General features: G+C 36.2%; 1 protein-coding gene across 2 annotated transcripts in view; it reads left to right on the top strand.

Annotated features, from left to right (window-relative positions):
* csmd3b (CUB and Sushi multiple domains 3b) overlaps nt 1-17,657 on the top strand; it is a 403,590-nt gene that overhangs the window by 201,840 nt on the left and 184,093 nt on the right. For both annotated transcript variants that reach the window (XM_052583645.1, XM_052583646.1), the window contains exons 6-7: nt 4,284-4,396; nt 15,190-15,267. In XM_052583645.1, the coding sequence (XP_052439605.1) occupies nt 4,284-4,396; nt 15,190-15,267 (191 nt within the window). The remainder of the gene's footprint in view (nt 1-4,283; nt 4,397-15,189; nt 15,268-17,657) is intronic.

The following is a 17,657-nucleotide window of genomic DNA, read 5'->3' as shown; positions in this document are numbered from 1 at the left end:
ACGGCGGCCCGTGATTGATGAGGCGACCGCCGGCGTCAGACCCATGCTGTAGCCTGCTTTCATCTCGCTCCCTCTCTCCATTGCTCCGCCATGCTCTTCCCTCTCTCTTTTTCTCTTTCCTTGTCTTGCCCTCCTCTCTCACCATGGGAGCCCAGCTATACAGGATGCTGAAGTTTCAGAAAGAATATGTGTTGATTTCTGTGTGTGATAGTAACGAGTGGTGTATTACTTATACAAACATCTTCTACATAAAAAACAACTACTAAACAGTAAAGTGAATAGTTATGAATATAGTTTTCTATACTACCATTCAAAAGTCTGGGTTTTTATGGGGGTGGGGGGTTTCTGTTATGTTCACCAAGGCTGGATTTATTTTACCAAAATGAAAAAAAAAAAATAATAATAATAATATTGTGTAATCTAGTGAAATTTTCTATTTTTGTCCTATGTTAATACATTTTACAAAGGAATTTATGGTAATACTTTAGTATAGGGTCCAATTCACAGCAATAACTAGTTGCTTATTAGCATGTCTATTATTAACAAATTGGCTGTTTATTAGTGCTTATAAAGTACATATAACGCATGACATCCCTAATCCTACCCAATACCCTAAACTTAACAACTATCTTATAAACTATTAATAAGCAGCAAATAATGAGTTAATTGAGGCAAAAGTCATAGTTAATGGTTAGTAAATAGTGAGAATTGGACCCTAAAATAAAGTGTGACCGAATTTATTCCTGTGAAGGGAAAGCTAAATTATTAGCACCTATTACTCCAGTCTACAGCGATACACGTGATCCTTTAGAAATCATTCTAATATGCTGATTTGCTCATCAAAAAACATTTCTGATTATTATGTTTAAAATATTTGTACTGTGTTTCTGTGGAAACTGTGATACAGTTTATGTTTGTGTATTTGTGTGGCAAAAAGACTGGGGTCTCTATATTAGTGCTGCCACCTGTCTTAATTAGCGGCTAGGCAATTAAGACAGATTCCCTGATTAAGGAACATGCTAACGGCTGTCATTTGCTAATAATGAATCTCTCCTAATTTTGCACAGAACCACTGAGAGCTATTGATCTGAGAAAGGGATGTGACTCGCATGGCAAAAGCTTAAAAGCGCGCCGAGTCCATTATGGTCAATGACGATACGCTCTTATTTTTCTTTGTCTCATGAGAAGGCTCTCTCCCTTTTGTCTCAATCCCCCTTTTTGAAGTTTTTTTTTTAGAGAAGTCGATGTGTTTTGAAGCCACATTTCCATGTCTGGAGTCCGAGCATGCTCTGTAGTTCAGGGTGTCTTCTGCTGCATTTATTGATTTCACTGGGTCATTCACATCATTCACATGCATAGACCAGCATCTGAAGTCTCCCACACTACACTGAAGCTGCTATATAATCTTGTCCAATTTGTGGCACAGGTTGAGGTGTAATTTTGTCTGATTTAGTGTTTATTAGATATACCTTTCCTTGCTGGATGTCTGAGGTGTTGAAATGCCTTCTTTCAGTGTTTGTAATGCCATTTCCTAATAATATTTCTATTCAATATTTCTGTCCACACTGAACTAAATCATATGCAATTATTAACTTTTTTGTCACTGTCTATTACATTGAGTCTTAGGTATCTCATAGACATTGAGGACCTTTTTGAATGCACAGATATAGAAACTTTCTCCCCTTATTAAATCTTTATCTTGCTCTTTTTCTGACTTTTTCTATTACTTTTTGTCCACTCCTACACATCTCAAATTCTTTCTTCTGTTCCTCCATTTCTCATCCATTCTCCTTTACTCATTATTTTTTCTCCTGCCATTTTGCTGGCTTTGGCAGAGTGTCTACCGATACTTACTTAAAAAAAAATAAACGATAAATAAAACAAGAATTATTGAAATTCACCGTGTTACTTTATATAGTAATATTAGTTTCCTTGCAGCACCATATCAGCTAGTTCTATTTATAGACTGTTTCTACATCCCATGTGGATTAACTGCACTGACATGGTAGGATTTGCTCATCCATGTGTTTGATAACCTCCCCTTCCTTTTTCTGACCTTGCCTTCCAAAAAACATCCGCACACACGTTCACACACAGAGAGAGCAGCCACCTTGGAATGAGCTATGTTGATTAAATTACATTTATCCATGTGAAAGGGTTTATTGGCTTGCATCGTGGTGATTTATTCAGGGGTAGATATAGGCAGTGTGAAGGAATCCGAGTTCTGGTTTTGTGGTTGGTTTCAAACACTGCCAGCCTCTCCAGCTCCTGAGAAATTATGTTACTGCAGAATTCACACTTATTTAATTAAAATGTCAGGCAATTACAAATGTGGAAACATGTGCTATTCGGGAGGGTGACTCGCAGCCAAGACGATCACATCAATAAGCCAATAAGCAAATTCACCGGTGCACTGAAATTTATTTATCAATTAAAGAACAAAGCTGCATTTCTGTTCAGAAGTGAACTGATACACAACAAGGGCATTACTGAAATGCTACATGCATAAGTGTTCCTTAGTCATCTAAAGACATATCTGAAGGAAGTTGCATTTTGTCTCATGGCACCTATAGGTTTTAGCTGACATTCTAGCTGAGGTTTCAGTACTTTCAATGTAGCAATGGAGTGCCCACCTGCAAGGGCGTGGGTGGGCTGTTTTTTTTTTTTTCTTATTTGCATTATGCATACAAGAATACACAAGTTCTTTGTGACCTTCATTTTGAGTCATTTTAATGCTGAAACACTTTTTGCATTTTATGCACTGATAAAATAATAATAATAATAAAGATTGATTTTAAAGAAAAAAAGTAATACATTAATAATATAATGTGTTTGTACATATGCCATTTTTAACAATATGGGTAAATGGCATGCCAAGTTCATATATTTAAGTCATTTTATTGCTGAAAAACACACACACGCAAAAAAAAATAATATTATTTTAATAATAATACATTGGTAATATTTTATATTTTCTCTCACCCTTTCTACATAAAAATCAGTATAAATCATGTAATATTTCAGTAAAAATCATGTAATGTGAATGTTGTACTCAAGACTAAAAAATGAGTTGAAAGTGTACCGAGGTGCGGAAGAGACACTGTTTCTCAAGCATTTTCGAGATGGAGTGAAACACAAACAAGCGTTTCATTCATTTGTTCATAATCACTCATACCATATTAGCTGTATTTTTTTTAAATTCTATATTTTCTTTCTTTGGCCAAGGAATCAGTTGAAAGTGACATGACATGACATACAGCCAAGTATGGTGACCCACACTCAGAATTTGTGCTCTGCACATGTATGTACGCCACAGTTGTTTGACTTTGTTTGGAAACGTTTTCATATGTGGAACAGAAAACGTACAATGTAACTAGACACACTGTCTCCTATGTAGGTTACCCAGTATTAACATATTGTGAGCTGAACTGCTGTGCTGCACTGAAATTGTCGCACTCGCAAATCGCGCTGTGTAATGGATTATAATTCTGTGTGGTGACACTAGTGGCACAGAAATTACAGACTTTACCTTTAAGTTTAAGCAAACTTAAACTGTGTGTGTGTGTGTGGGATGGGGGGGGGGGGGGTGTCAGAGAGAGAGAGACAGAAAGATAACAGTAATGATATGGCTCCATTCCAGCCTCTGAAGGCCATTAAAGTGTGATTCATGTGGCCATGTCCTTTAATGACATCTCCAGTTAGTCATCAATAAAGTGAGACAGATGTAGGATGAAGATGGAGCATTTTGATGGGTGGAGGGTTGGGGATACAATGACCTCTGTCCTCTGTTGCAGCACCACGCTGATTCACGACACACTGCGTGTGACACACATACACACACAATGATGTTTTTTACTTGTCAAAATGCTCAGTTTATGAGCACCGCCCCTCAAAAGTGTCCAGGGAGCATGCTGACCGTATCTGGTCCGACTTGTACTTCATGAGTAATGGTGGCCTAACTGTAAAGATGCTTGTTGCCGTTAAATGTCCCTAGTGCCATGCCTCAAAATGTCCTAGTATTAAATCAGTGACCTTGGTAGTATACTGTATTATGAGCCCTCAAAAAGTTGTATACTTCAGAAGTTAAAATATTGACTATCCAAACATCTACTTTCACGGCCTAAGAAGACAGATCATTTAAACTAATTTTGACAGTGCTATATTGTACATCTACAAAACATGAGTTTTACAGCCCCTCTAGACAGATGCCATTTTTTTTGTAGTCGCTGTTAATGGGTGACATTCTGTAACAAATGTAAAGAGCTTTCCTTCATGTTTTACAGGCTATCCGGAATGAATGTCCCATCTCCTGTTGTTAGCAACAAGAACTGGCTGAGGTTACACTTTGTTACTGACAGCAACCATCGATACAAAGGCTTCAGCGCCCATTATCAAGGTAAACTTCTCGATTTGTCATTGCACATGCATGGTTTCCATGGCTAGTATTGCCCTTGTGATGAAAGTCTATTCTATTGTCCTCTCTGGACAATTAACTACATAATTAATTATCTTTGATTTGACTATTTTTGTTGGATAAAAGGTGCAAAAAAAAAAGTATTGGAGTTTTATGTCATTTATCATTTTGTTCCAGATGTCTAATTAATGCAAGCATGAGAAAGATATTTCAAAACTGTGTTTATTGTCATTGACTTCAGCTCACAAGGCTGTTTTTGCATTAACTTTCAACATTCAGAGTCAGAAAAGTGTTGTTTTTGTTGCCAATGCTTGAATGCCTCTTTCCTTTTTCGGTTGATTTGTTTTGTTTTGTGCCGTTTCTCCAAACTAACTCATATTTCAACAACAAATCATGTTTTGTCTTTTTTGGAAGTAGCTATCTTTTTGCTTCTCTCATAAAAAAGGAAGTTCAGATGTAATAAAATGGTGGGGGTTGAAAGAAAGAACGGCGAAAAGCAAGCCGCTTTTAAATTTTATGCTTTGACAGGTCATCCATAGCCATAATTTTCCTCATGTGCTTGGCTGCATACTGTGTTTGTGAACTCCTTACACATATTTACCATAAACTCGATTATAGTGTCTATACAACCAACAACCATTCACTGGAAACTGTTCTGTTAGAGGTCTAGAGTGAAATATGAAATTGTTTGCCAACCCTTACATATCTATGCTATTATCTTACAGAAGTGTTGCATAATGTTGTTTTATATGGAAATTCATATACGTCTTCACTGGATCGTTTGGATTCTTTTCTAAGCCTTCAATAAAAACAAACCTCGTTTGCATGGATATATGATTCTTGTATGAAAGCTACTATCTGCCACGGGAATAAAAAAGGTAATTACAAATTATTATTTCACAATTCTGACCTTTTTCTAGCAATTGATTTCTTGCAATTGCAGTATATAAACGTAACTAACCATTCTGAGAAAAAAAGTCGGAATTGTGAGATATAACGTTGCAGTTACTGTATATAGATATTTTTTTATTTTATTATTATTATTATTTTTTTTTTATTCTGTGGCAGAAACAAAAAAATATATAATAGAATTGCCAGATGTAAACTCAGAATTCTGAATATAAAATGTCAGAATTGTGAGATGTAAACTTGGAATAGCGATAAAAAGTTGGAATTCTGAATTTTTATCTTGCAATTTTGAATTCAGGGTTTACATTTTTTCCATATTTACCTTAAACGTATTTTTATAGAAAGGCTTTGTGTAACTTTAGAGACCTGTCAGGTCAGTCTGCCTCTGTGTCTATTCCTCTAAATAGATGTGCAATCATCTTGGATAATTGAAAATGTGAGCAGCAGTTTGGTTATAGGATTGGATTTGTTTGATTTGTGTAAGATCCAAGAGTGCTGATTAGAAGCTTGCTGCATTGAATTGAGCTGGCATGAGTTTTGACTGTGAAATAACAGGTATTCACTGCATCACCAGGACAAGTGATCAGGTTCAAAAAGCAACATCTGCACTGCGCTTCAGGACACAGCCCAGCAAAATCCAATTTAGCCCACTGATTCATCTGAAAGAGATGCCATCAGAATGGAAGCCCATTCCATTTCGGCAAGCTCCACTCTTATACACATTAACCAGCTGTTGCTGGTTCAAGATGCCAGTTGATGGAAACGCTCATCTGCTGAAAATAAAGCTGTTATTGGCAGGAGTTGTTTGGCTTCAATATCCACAGACAATCCAGGTCTCCATCTGAGAAACTCAAGATTTACAGAAGCAAGAGTATGAGGTAGACATGTTCTTCTACTCATTATTAATTCTGAACCAGTAAAAAAAAAACATTGGATGACATTACTAAACTATACAAAATTACAGTTTTTATTTTAGTTATTAAAAGAAAGGGTTTTCTTCATATGCTGTAGCATCCATCCATTTACTGTAGCACACTTTTTAATCCTTATAACTAATTAAATGGTGAAATAAGAACAGTGCCTAAAAATATTAAGAGAAAAGTATAATGATAGAGTAAAGGTGTGAGTGCAGAATATTTTATTTTGTTTTATTTTGGGTCATTAGTTGGTCACATGCTGCATTAAAAGGTGTGTCTTCGGATGATTTCTGAAGATTGGAATGGATTCCTCTAATGAAGGTTAGTAGTGACAGTGAACAAGTTTTTGAAAGTGACCTTGTACTGCATTGTGATGGTTCCTCCAGGCATTGTTGTTGATTCACTGACCACAGGAAATGAGAGGGAATGTGGATTTTTTTTACCTGGAATCACGAGTCTTGAAAATTTGATGCTAGCGGCAACAGGAAGTGTCTGACATGGCTCTTCTTTGGCTGATTGAAGTCCAGACGTGCTGCTGTTTTCTGGATCACCCATAAAGGCTTGGTGGTTCTAGCTGGAAGGCCTGCTAGTAAAGCTGACTATTAAAGGTGTCGCATTCATAAAATTTAATCAAATTCTCGATATGGCACTAGAGATCTGTCCAGGAGCTGAACTGATGAAATTATTATATATGAAATAACGAGTCAGGGTACAGCAACTTGGCAAAATGGAGTGAGTAGGAGGCAGTATCTAAAAAAATTAATCTTTATATATATATATATATATATATATATATATATATATAGAGAGAGAGAGAGAGAGAGAGAGAGAGAGAGAGAGAGAGAGAGAGAGAAAATGATTTAGAATTGCGGTTTAAATGTAAGGAAACATAATGAAAAAAAAAAGAGAAAAAATATTAACTAATTTGGATATTTGCTTGACATAGTCTTATTTGAGTGTTTTTTGTTTCCACCTATAAAAATTTATTTATACATTTCATCATGTTTAATGAATTAACTTTTGTGGACCAGAACAGAGCATTAAGGGGCCAGATTTAATAAAAAACGGGACAAATTAGCGTCCATAAAAGCACATATTCTGCAAGCGATTTACTGACAATGCGCACATTAAAGATCACAGCCACAGCCAGATCATTTCCATAATGACAGCGCAATCTAGCCAGAGCAACGCAAATTACCACCCGCTTTAACACATGCTTTTTCGGGCATTCAATAATGGCAACAAGCACAAATATTTAATAAATCACATTGCATGATTCATTTTAATACTCTCCTCCCATAAATTTAAGGGAAACTCCTACAAATGCATATTCATTAAGGTCAGGTGCAAAAATACGGTAACTGTGTCCATGCCTTTTCAACGCTAATTCTTCATAGCACATTTTAAGTGAATCCTGAGAGTACTATTCTAACACCAGAAAACAGTTTGTGCTGGTGCGAGCTGTTAGTAAATCTGGCCCTTAATTTCTCCGAATACGTTACCTCTGATGACTTTCTCTGAATTACATAAATTCCTCTTCCTGTCATTCTGATTCAAAATCCATTTCAACTTCCCGTGGGTTGTGGCTGTTTTAATTCAAATTTATACACATGGATTGAAAGGGAGCCAGTTCTTAGATTCAGAATTTTTGCCCAACCCTGTATTAAGGCCACAGTGCTTGTCTATTCATGACACTATTATTCTCTTCATTTGGGGGTTTGCTATCAAATATTGATATGTGCAATTAATGAAAATTATTTAATTTGTTAATTAATTAGCATATTCTCTTAAAGTGTTGAAATAAATGCTCAGTGTTAAATGTTAAATAATAAATTATGTGCTGGCTCTAATAGCAAGAAACTTCTTAAGGCATTAATTGTAAGAAACATCTTAAGGCCAGTTTACACTGCAACCACAGATACCAACCAACGGCAACAGACACATCCGTCAGGTTTCGTCGGATCAGTGTAGTACCCCGTCTGCCTCTGCTGGCATCGGTTGCACATGTTTTTCAGCGAATGAGCATCTTGACATTTGTCATGTCTGGAATGTCTGTCAGTGCAGTGTGAATTAGCCTTTAAGAAAAAAGTTATAACGGAAAGTGTATTTTCACCTTGAGGTTCCATTAGGTTTTATTTTGTTGTTTTATCTTCTGCTCAGGTGCACAAGGAGCAGCAGCTTGTTTCTGTCTGCATTAAGATTGTTAAAGCATCTTGCAAAAAAAATAAAAATGTTGTCTTGTGTTTAGAGCGAGTCATTGTTCAACCCCCAAAGCATATAAATAAACACGGTAGTTTGCATGTACAGATGGTAGTGGTGTCAAATTCGCCTTCAAGCCTAAGTCATCTAGAGGTGAGCATGATAATGAAGAATAATCCAAGATAAGTCATGTAAACTAGGGCAAAGATGTTGGCAAAGGGCCAGGGGAGCCAGCTTTCATAACGCCAATAAGAATTGCAAATGTGCAAATGGAGTTCTTCTACCAAACTTGGTCTTGTAGCTTTTGATGACACAGCAAGCACTTTGCTACACGTCTTGCTTACTTTTCAGAGTAGGTCAGTTAGAAATAGAACTTGAAATCCGTATGTGGCCACAGGTTCTCTGTCATGCCTTCCCTGGAGTGGATGCCACATCTAATAAAGTCCTCCTTTGATGGTCACTCCTGCCACCATCCATTTAAACTGGTTGCAAGATTGTGGAAGCATGTTCATACTGGATTCACAATTCGCCTGAGGGAGTAATTATTTGGCTGGACTCTACGAGGTCTATGTCAAACATGATTCCTCAGGAATTTCCTTAACTTAATGCCATTAGTGCTACAGAAACTCCAGCAAACAGTCTGTAATGAAGACAATGCCCTAATCTTAAGCCTGCTGTGCTTAAGTTGGGCATTTCAAATGTCCTCTTAAATGTCAAACAAGCGGAACATTATGTTATAATCTTTTGAGCAACGTAACCTTTGAATTGGAGGATTGGAAATGTGAAATGAATCTAATATGGAGATCAAAGTTGTTGACATATCGGCGTAACGATATAATAAAATAAAGAATATCACATTATCAGTATTTCATGAACTGGAGCATAGTGTCTTGAACGAACAACGTTAAGTCTAAAATGATAGATTTCATACTCAAGTTCTGTCTTCACTGTCTTCTGGATCTGTGCCTGCATGGGCTTTAGGCAAAAACAAGTTGACATGTAATGGAAACACACACCATTGTCTCAATTTTAGGCAACAGAGTTGAATCCCAGAACCTCTTACTGAATATTTCAGTGCCGAACTGCCCACCATCTGTGCAGGGCAAGCAAGACGGCACTGTTAACATTCTGTTTATAGTTTTCTAGTCAACACTGGAAAACCATTTTCAGTTGTAATCAGCACTTAACAAATTAAAATAAATTAATTGATATAAAATGTATATAAATTACTAAAAAGAAGTAAAATTGCATTAGTCGGTGAGACTTACTGTCAGAGATCCAAGGTAAAGTTATTTTTTTTACTTCATTTGCAACATTTCTTGTTTTATGTATATTTATTGTTTAATTCGTTCTTAAAACAAGGGCAAAAACAATGTACTTTGAAACTTAATTCAAAAAGGTGAATATAAAAAAAATCTTAATGACCATATGCAATCCTTCTTTTGTGGATAATTTAAACTGAAAAGTGACATGACATAAAGCCAAGTATGGTGACCGATACGCAGAATTTATGCTCTGCATTTAACCCATCCAAAGTGCACACACACACAGAGCAGTGGGCAGCCATTTATGCTGCAGCACCCAGGGACTCGAACCCACAACCCTAGAGTTAGAAGTCAAACTCTCTAACCACTAGGCCATGACTTCCCCAATTAATTCCCCAATTAGTTTCCCAATTAGTTTTTAGTTTTTGGCAAACATTATATTTTTTGAGACACGTTACTTTTTTGAGATGTGATAGGAAAACTAGTGCTAACAGTCCATGCAAATAAATGGCACTATTTGTATTTTTAGAGCAGAATTTCCCTTTCACTTTTGCTCTAAAAATGGGTGAGCTGTTGCTAAGGAGAAAAAAATGTCCTGAAATCAGTCTTTTTTGTTTGTTTATCTAGTTATTTTGGATACAAGAACATCGCAGTCTAATTGATAACCAAGATAAATAGGCATGAAGAACAGCAGGAAATCTTTGACTCTAGAGTGGCTAATAATTTATATGTATAGCATAATAATATATTGCGCACTTGTGGATCATCTCTTACATACTGTAAAGAATTCTCTGGACAGAGTGATGCTTGATATGCTTATCAAAGCCAACATGTTATTATAAAAAATGGCAATGGATCAACAAAAGCCCAGCTAGTATTTTCTTTACTGCTTGGCAGTGGTTATTAATGTTTACTCATATATAAGCAACCTAAAGGCACATAGAAAGGGTTTTTTGTTGTATAGATTATTCACAGAAGCAGAAATAACAACCAAAGTTACCCCTGAGCAACACTGGCTCATCAAACCGCTCAATTTAAGAACATAACCAATATTTATCTCACCTCGTAGGTCATTTACAGTTTTCTTCTCGTTTACTTGAACGACTTCAGGAATTTAAATAAAAGAACCGAAATATACATTTTATTGTGATTGAGTTTTGTGCTTGCAGAGGTCATTAAGACCTGAAGTCCTAAGGCCACGGTTGATATTAGAAACCCCCACCTTCAATCTACAAAAGAAAGTCTCCATTAAAGAAAATGCCATCACACTATTCATTGATAATGCAGAGGTTTTGTAAGCGTCTGAGTCCTTAGGGGTATATAAGTCTTTAAAGGGTAAACGTCCCCAGGAGAAAAATATATCCGTAACTCTAATGGCTCTCAGTGTTGCCATTACTTCTAGACAAGTGTAGCGCGCTTGGTCTCAGCAGAGGAGATTTATCCGAGAGTTATGTCAGAATTCACTCAGGAGGGCTTTCAGATGAAGTAATGGCCAGAAAGTGGCAAGTATTCTGCAAGTATTATTATACTTCTGCTCTGTTCATCATTTATCGGAACAGTTTTATTAGAGACAGTTGTTTAATGAAAAGCACGATCAAGCGGGTCAGCAAAATGTTATTTGAATTAAACCATAAGAATACTAATCAGATGCTAAACCTGTGTGGCCCTGTTGCTGGCATAGTCATAACTGAGATGTTATGTAATGTTGCCCTCACATTCCTGACAATATGGAGGTGAAGGTCAATTTCATGACAGGGAAATATGATAGTATCACTATTTCCTATCCGATAACAAATGGTGCACAGGATCCACACTTGACTTTGGTCCAGCTAATAATCTGACATCCAGGGCGGAAAACAATTACTGTAATCTATCCTTGACTAGATGGACATGGGGATAGGTTGCCAAGGGACTCGCCACAGAGATAAGGTGGCAATGCAAGGACATGTCAGAGATCACATCAAAGATACCTGGAAGAGCCCATGTACATTTACAATGAAAGGCAAAGCGGCTTGAAGCACTTTCACCTGGAGTTTTGATACTTTAGCTCGTTGATTGTGTTTGGAAATCTTCGCAATGGAACAAACAGGTGAAGGTGCGAATCTGCAGGAACAATGTTTGTGATAGCAAACCTTCGAACCCATCACAAGTAGTTGGGTTTGAGTTGATGAGTTCCTTGCGATGGAGATCTGAAGATTTGATTTGTACCAATCACATCCTGTGCAGCTCAGTGGAGCACTCATTTCCAAGAAACCATGAATATGTTGACCTTGGTTAGCTGCTGACAGCTGCTCGGTTTTTAAATTAATTAGTGTTTGAAAAGCGCTCTTAGCCCGAATAGGTGTTGAAATGCCTTTGTCACACGTGTGGAGGCTCAGGAAAATGTTAAATGACTAATTATAGATGTAAAATGTCAGTTTGGTACCATAAAGAATTTGAGGAAAGTTTGGTTTGACAGTAATTGCGGAAAGCTTGGTCTTTTCTGCCTATATAGATGCATATTTGGGGTAGAAGGAATGCAGAACGGCTTCTTTTACAGTGCATTAGAATATACTGTATTTAGCATACATATGTGAATTTGCCAATATCCAGAGTGCTGATGTTGCATCCCGGCTGTTGGTCGAGAATTGTAATGAATGAGTTTGTGTTTTAATGCGTTTTCTGGTGTGCTTATAGCCTGATCTTAGTTTTATTGATGGCGTTTTTTTGCGCCATTTGCGATACTCAAGAAGCGAAAAGCAAATTACTTGAGATGTCTAAAATGATTGAAAGACATGCTGAAACATCATTTGGGATAATAACTGGTGAAAAATGGCTTTCGTTTTCAAAACAGAAATGTGTCGCTGCCATCATCATCATTCTGGTGTATAGCCCGTTTCTGCCAAAAATGAATGTATTACAATTTTACGTCAGTGTTTCTACTCAAGTTTATAATGATAAAACATCCAGTGTTAATGGGATGATGTGCCACAGCTTAGAAGAGTTAAGATTTTTTTTTTCTTATGATAGCAAAAAGGAAGTATTATGGAAATTAGCATTATGTATAATTTCAGTGTATTTTAATGTACCTTTAAAAGTGGTTTAATGTCATGTCATTGACTAAGGTCAGCAGTCCTTTCCTCAGTTTTAATGTCTTGTCACTTGCAGAGCATCTCATTTGCAGGCCTCGTGTCAAATGATTTATTCAGCATAAACCTTTTAAGTAGAAACAGGTGCCAGAGCAAATGTCCATCTACAGAATCATTTACTAAACCTTTGGATCTGGGTGTGTCTATGTCAATAGCATATTCAAATGAATGCTAAATAGGTTCATGTCGAAGGCTTTTTTGAAATCAGTTTTTCATTGGTTTTTATTTATTTATGGTGATGGGCTGATCCAGTGGGTGGTTAATGGGTGCTCAGTAATGAAAGTGAGATTCCATTAGGAGTTGATAGAATGATTCCATTTTCGACTGGATACTGTAGGTGTGTTATAATCACAGATCATTCTTAAACAGCTTCCTCCAAATATACAGGGGTGCATTCAATGTACAGTAGTTAAAAAAAGGACCATCTATAAAAACTGTTTAAACATGTCAACTTCTAAATACTAAATTTTACTTTAAAGTAATGCTCTGGGTCTTTTTAATTTTGGCATAATGTTGATTAGCACAGAAAATAAGTTCACCTGGCTCTCATCCTGCTTAAAAGTATAACCACTCCTAAAATGGTGGTTTAGATAACTTTACAGCGCAAATGCTAAACAGAATTTACTGAATCATCCATGCAAGTAAGAAAAATGCATGCTTTGCATTACTGCTTTTCAACACTCTGGAACGTTGACCTGGTTTACTTGTGTTGTAAATGCTTTGCTGCAGCTGTGAATTGAACATAAAGTACATATTGAGTCAATTATATTTTGTATATCTAGCAACACTAGGCCTCAAATATTATCTAACATGTATTGTTCCCAGTTGTTAATATTGTTATTAATTCATATTCTTTGTAAGTGTACTCTGAAATCCTGATTAATTTGCCATTTTGTCAGTTTTGCTCCAGAGTGAGTTTAAAACATGATTTTGATCTGCTACTTCTGACTTTTTTTTACACATGAGGCTTCAAATATTCTTTAGTTTGTAGTCAGTTTTATTTATTTTTTATTTATTTTTTTTGGCATTTCTTTGGCATTGGACTTTCTTGAATGTGATTTTTGGGAAACATATGGACCTATCAATGAAAAATGTTTGGAACGGTGTTTGGAAAAAGATTATGTAAGGGTGGGCAAACATTGTATTTCATTCATATACATAGACTGCCTGAACTGTCAAATTTAGGCCCCTCTTTATCAAAAATGCAATATTTAAGAATCTCGATAGGAAGTAAAGCCATTGTAGAATGTGCATTTGCATGGCTCTCAGAGTTTACAGCCACAACATGTTCTCTTTTCCCTGTGACACATTTCAATAAAAGAGATAAACATTTACAGCTCTTTTATAGAGGTAACAGTTGTTTTCTATAAAAAAAAATAAAATTATAAATCCCATTTCCAATAATATCGCAGATGCAGTTTTAAAGTAAAAACTGAAGGCTGTTGTTTGCTTATAGCTCTATGTGTTCAAATGGTTACATATGAAAGCAGACTAATTTACTGACAGAAAATCACACTAATTTCATATAACACATTTTATGGAATGTCTCATTTTCGTCTGTTTAACCTGGCTGTTGAGTTCTAGTCACTGTCACATCACTGCATCTGATGGCAAAGCCAGGGTTCATTTTCAGGTCGGCCTTCCCATAACTAATGTGATGACCAGGAATTGTTTACATTGCTTTGCACTCATTATGCATTTATTAGTTAGCTTGCTTAATGGCATGCATCATTTACAAAGGGAAGAAAATGCATTCATGCAAATAGAGCTTTTTACACAATGTATTAACAAATATTCAGAGTGGACTAGTTAATATTGTCCTCATCTTCGTTATTATTATTATGAGCTTTTGCATTCCCAACAAGACTTCTGTTTGACCTTTGACACGATAGGCTACATGCTTGTCTGAATTAGCCCTAAGGACTGTGCCATTTGTCTGCATGCATGTCAAACAGCCACTTTCCCCCCGCAGGAATACCTTGGCAGACATTTGTGGCCCAAAATACTTCACAGAGGCATTAGACAAAGTCTGCTTCACATCGAATGGTGTAGACATGCAGCGCAAGCTGAAAACTTTCCCTTGTCAAGGTTGACAACTGAACAGAAGTCCTGTCCCTCCACTCCTTTATTAATCTTGTTTTCCTCACTTTTTCATTTTATGCCCTTGCCTTTTATTCAACACATGCCCATATTTTCTGTTTGCAGAGCACTTTGGAAATTGTTGACACTGCTATACTCTTCTGCTCTTCTCTCTCATGCGCTTGATGATGGTTTATTTTCCAATGCTTACAAGTTTATTTAAAACCTGTTTCACCTGATTTCATGTTTTTTTGTTTCATTTTTTCCCCTTTAACTAGTGAAAAGGTCTGTAGATTTCAAATCTAGAGGAGTAAAATTATTCCCTGGCAAAGACAACAGCAACAAGTTTTCTATCTGTGAGTCTACCCTTTGTTACTATTTTATGGTAAACCTGTGTTACTCGTTTGGAGTTGATTACAGCAAATAGTGACTGTAAGATCATTGCAAGATCATCATGCATTTATTGGCGAAATCAAAGATGGATTTCAGTTCCCATGAATATCTCACAAGCAGAAGTTTCTGGACGATTTAATTTAACCCCCCACTGCGAGTGGTTTCCTCAAAAGCATGAATGACAGCTTTACCGTAAAATTGTGATTTGTACACCGTAATGAGGGAGTGACCTTGTGTCTCGCCATATCTGCACCTTTTTCATGAGTCATAAATTCCTATCATTTTTATATCAACATCCAGTTTGCCTTAGCTGCTCTTCATTTTACTTGCAAAAACAAAGATTTGTTTTTATGGCCTTTTATCTAAAAGGTTAGTATCAGAAATTATGGATTTGTTTAAGCACAGAAAATGTTTAACCTTTCGAGATAAGTAACAGACTTCAGACATATACTGAAGGAGCATAGTTCACTTAAGCATAATCACGTAATTTAATGAAACACGACAGTGACATGAAACTTAAATTCAGGTTACTTCTCTTTAATGCTCTGACATGCATATACGTCTCTGAAACATAAAAAAAAAATTCAATGAATACTTAGTTAATTCAGTATATATTCAATTATAAAACAGTTGCACTAAGATGGAGCCAGCCATATAGATTTCAATAGCTCTTTCAAATCCTTAAAAAAGGGGATTTTAAACATTATATTACTGTATGAAATAAATATAATAAAAAGCCAGATTTTATTGATTTACTTTTTTTACATATAAAAACCCATTTACACTGTATGAGAAAAATATTAAGCATGAAATTCTGAAATAATAATAATAATTGTTTTATTTTTGTAATTATATTTAATTGAATTTACATTTTTAAGTCATTTGGGGGTGCCTGGACCCCAGTTTGAAACCCACTGCCCTTAAATTTATTATGAATGTATCAACTTACACTTTAAAATGGAGAAGGAATTGTTAGAATGCACTTTTTCCCCCGAAAGACAGTCCAGCATTGCAAATTAGCTGAAGATATGCAGTACTTCAGTCACTTCAGCTTGAGATAAACAACAAAAGCATGTGTCCCATTGACCAAATATTTAAACACCTGCAATGATCTTCAACAAAGTCATGTTTGTTTTAAATGACTCTTTTCTTTTTTGGTTTGCTTGTGCTCTTCTTATTCCTTTGAATGTATTTGTGTTGTCAGAGTGTGCCATGTTTTTTCGATTTAGGTTCAATTTATTATTATTATTATTACTTTATATGAGGATCGTTATCTGCCGATATTGCTTGCATGACCAATCTCCCTTGCCATTTCCAAACCAGCAGTCTGTCCGTCCATCAACAGCACAACACAGTGAGCAATGTTTGCACCATGCGGCTCTGATCTAGCACCCATTGTGAAAGTTATCAAGCTAGATTGCAGCTGTCAAACACGAGAAATATCCACTATTATGTTATTTTACTTGTAACTTGCATATATTGTTGTGAATAATGCGCTCTAAGCAACCCTTCCATAATTTCAGGCCTTTTCCATTCTGTGTGAAATTAGCTGTTTACTTTTATAGCTATTGAGGGAATTTGAAGCAGTGTGGCATTTTAGATGTAGAGTAAGGCTATCAGAAATGTGGCTCATAAGACGGGCAAAAAAATTGCAAAAACAAATGCGTAAAATTGCTTTCAGTACAGTTTAGCATTGAATATATTGCTATGGGGTTGTTATACTAAAGATACCCACTCGCATACTTTGTATTTATAGCATTTTGTCAAAAACACCTGCAGGTTGGGGGTCTTTTGTTAGACTTTATAGTGCTGGGTGTAATGGTTTAAAGTGCTTCTGGCACTGTGTTGTTCATAGATCCCGATTAAAATGACCTTAAATTGAACTCTGTACTTCAGTTGTACTACTTACATGTCAAGTAGAGACAAGAGAAGCCAAACAGAACAGCTAGTGACTCCTCTCTAATGCTTTTGGAATATGTTTTAAACATGTGCTTAGAAAAGAGAGTCCATCTTGTTTCATTGTTAATGTAGCTTGCCTTGTTGCATTCAGAATCTAGTGTTAGAAGAACGCAAATGAGCCTGAAGCGTAAAGCATTTTCTGGTAGGAACAAAATGTGTTCAGAAATGCTGGTGTTCCATGACATCATGCAGTTAATAGAATTAAGATGGGATGTTTACGGTCGACTGAGCAATCATTGACCTTTTATGCTTTCTCTGTAGTTAAGTAGCAATATTTCAAGAGACGTGATTATGTAAACACATAAGTGTTCAAATGCAGAATACAAAAAATAAAGGTGATATCAGAGATGTAGTTGCACACAATGTGCCTGTTCCACTTTCTAGGGTTCTGTTC

This window comes from Carassius gibelio, chromosome B19, assembly GCF_023724105.1.
Source record: "Carassius gibelio isolate Cgi1373 ecotype wild population from Czech Republic chromosome B19, carGib1.2-hapl.c, whole genome shotgun sequence".
Taxonomy (NCBI): domain Eukaryota; kingdom Metazoa; phylum Chordata; class Actinopteri; order Cypriniformes; family Cyprinidae; genus Carassius; species Carassius gibelio.
This window is presented reverse-complemented; position numbering and strand designations above follow the sequence as displayed.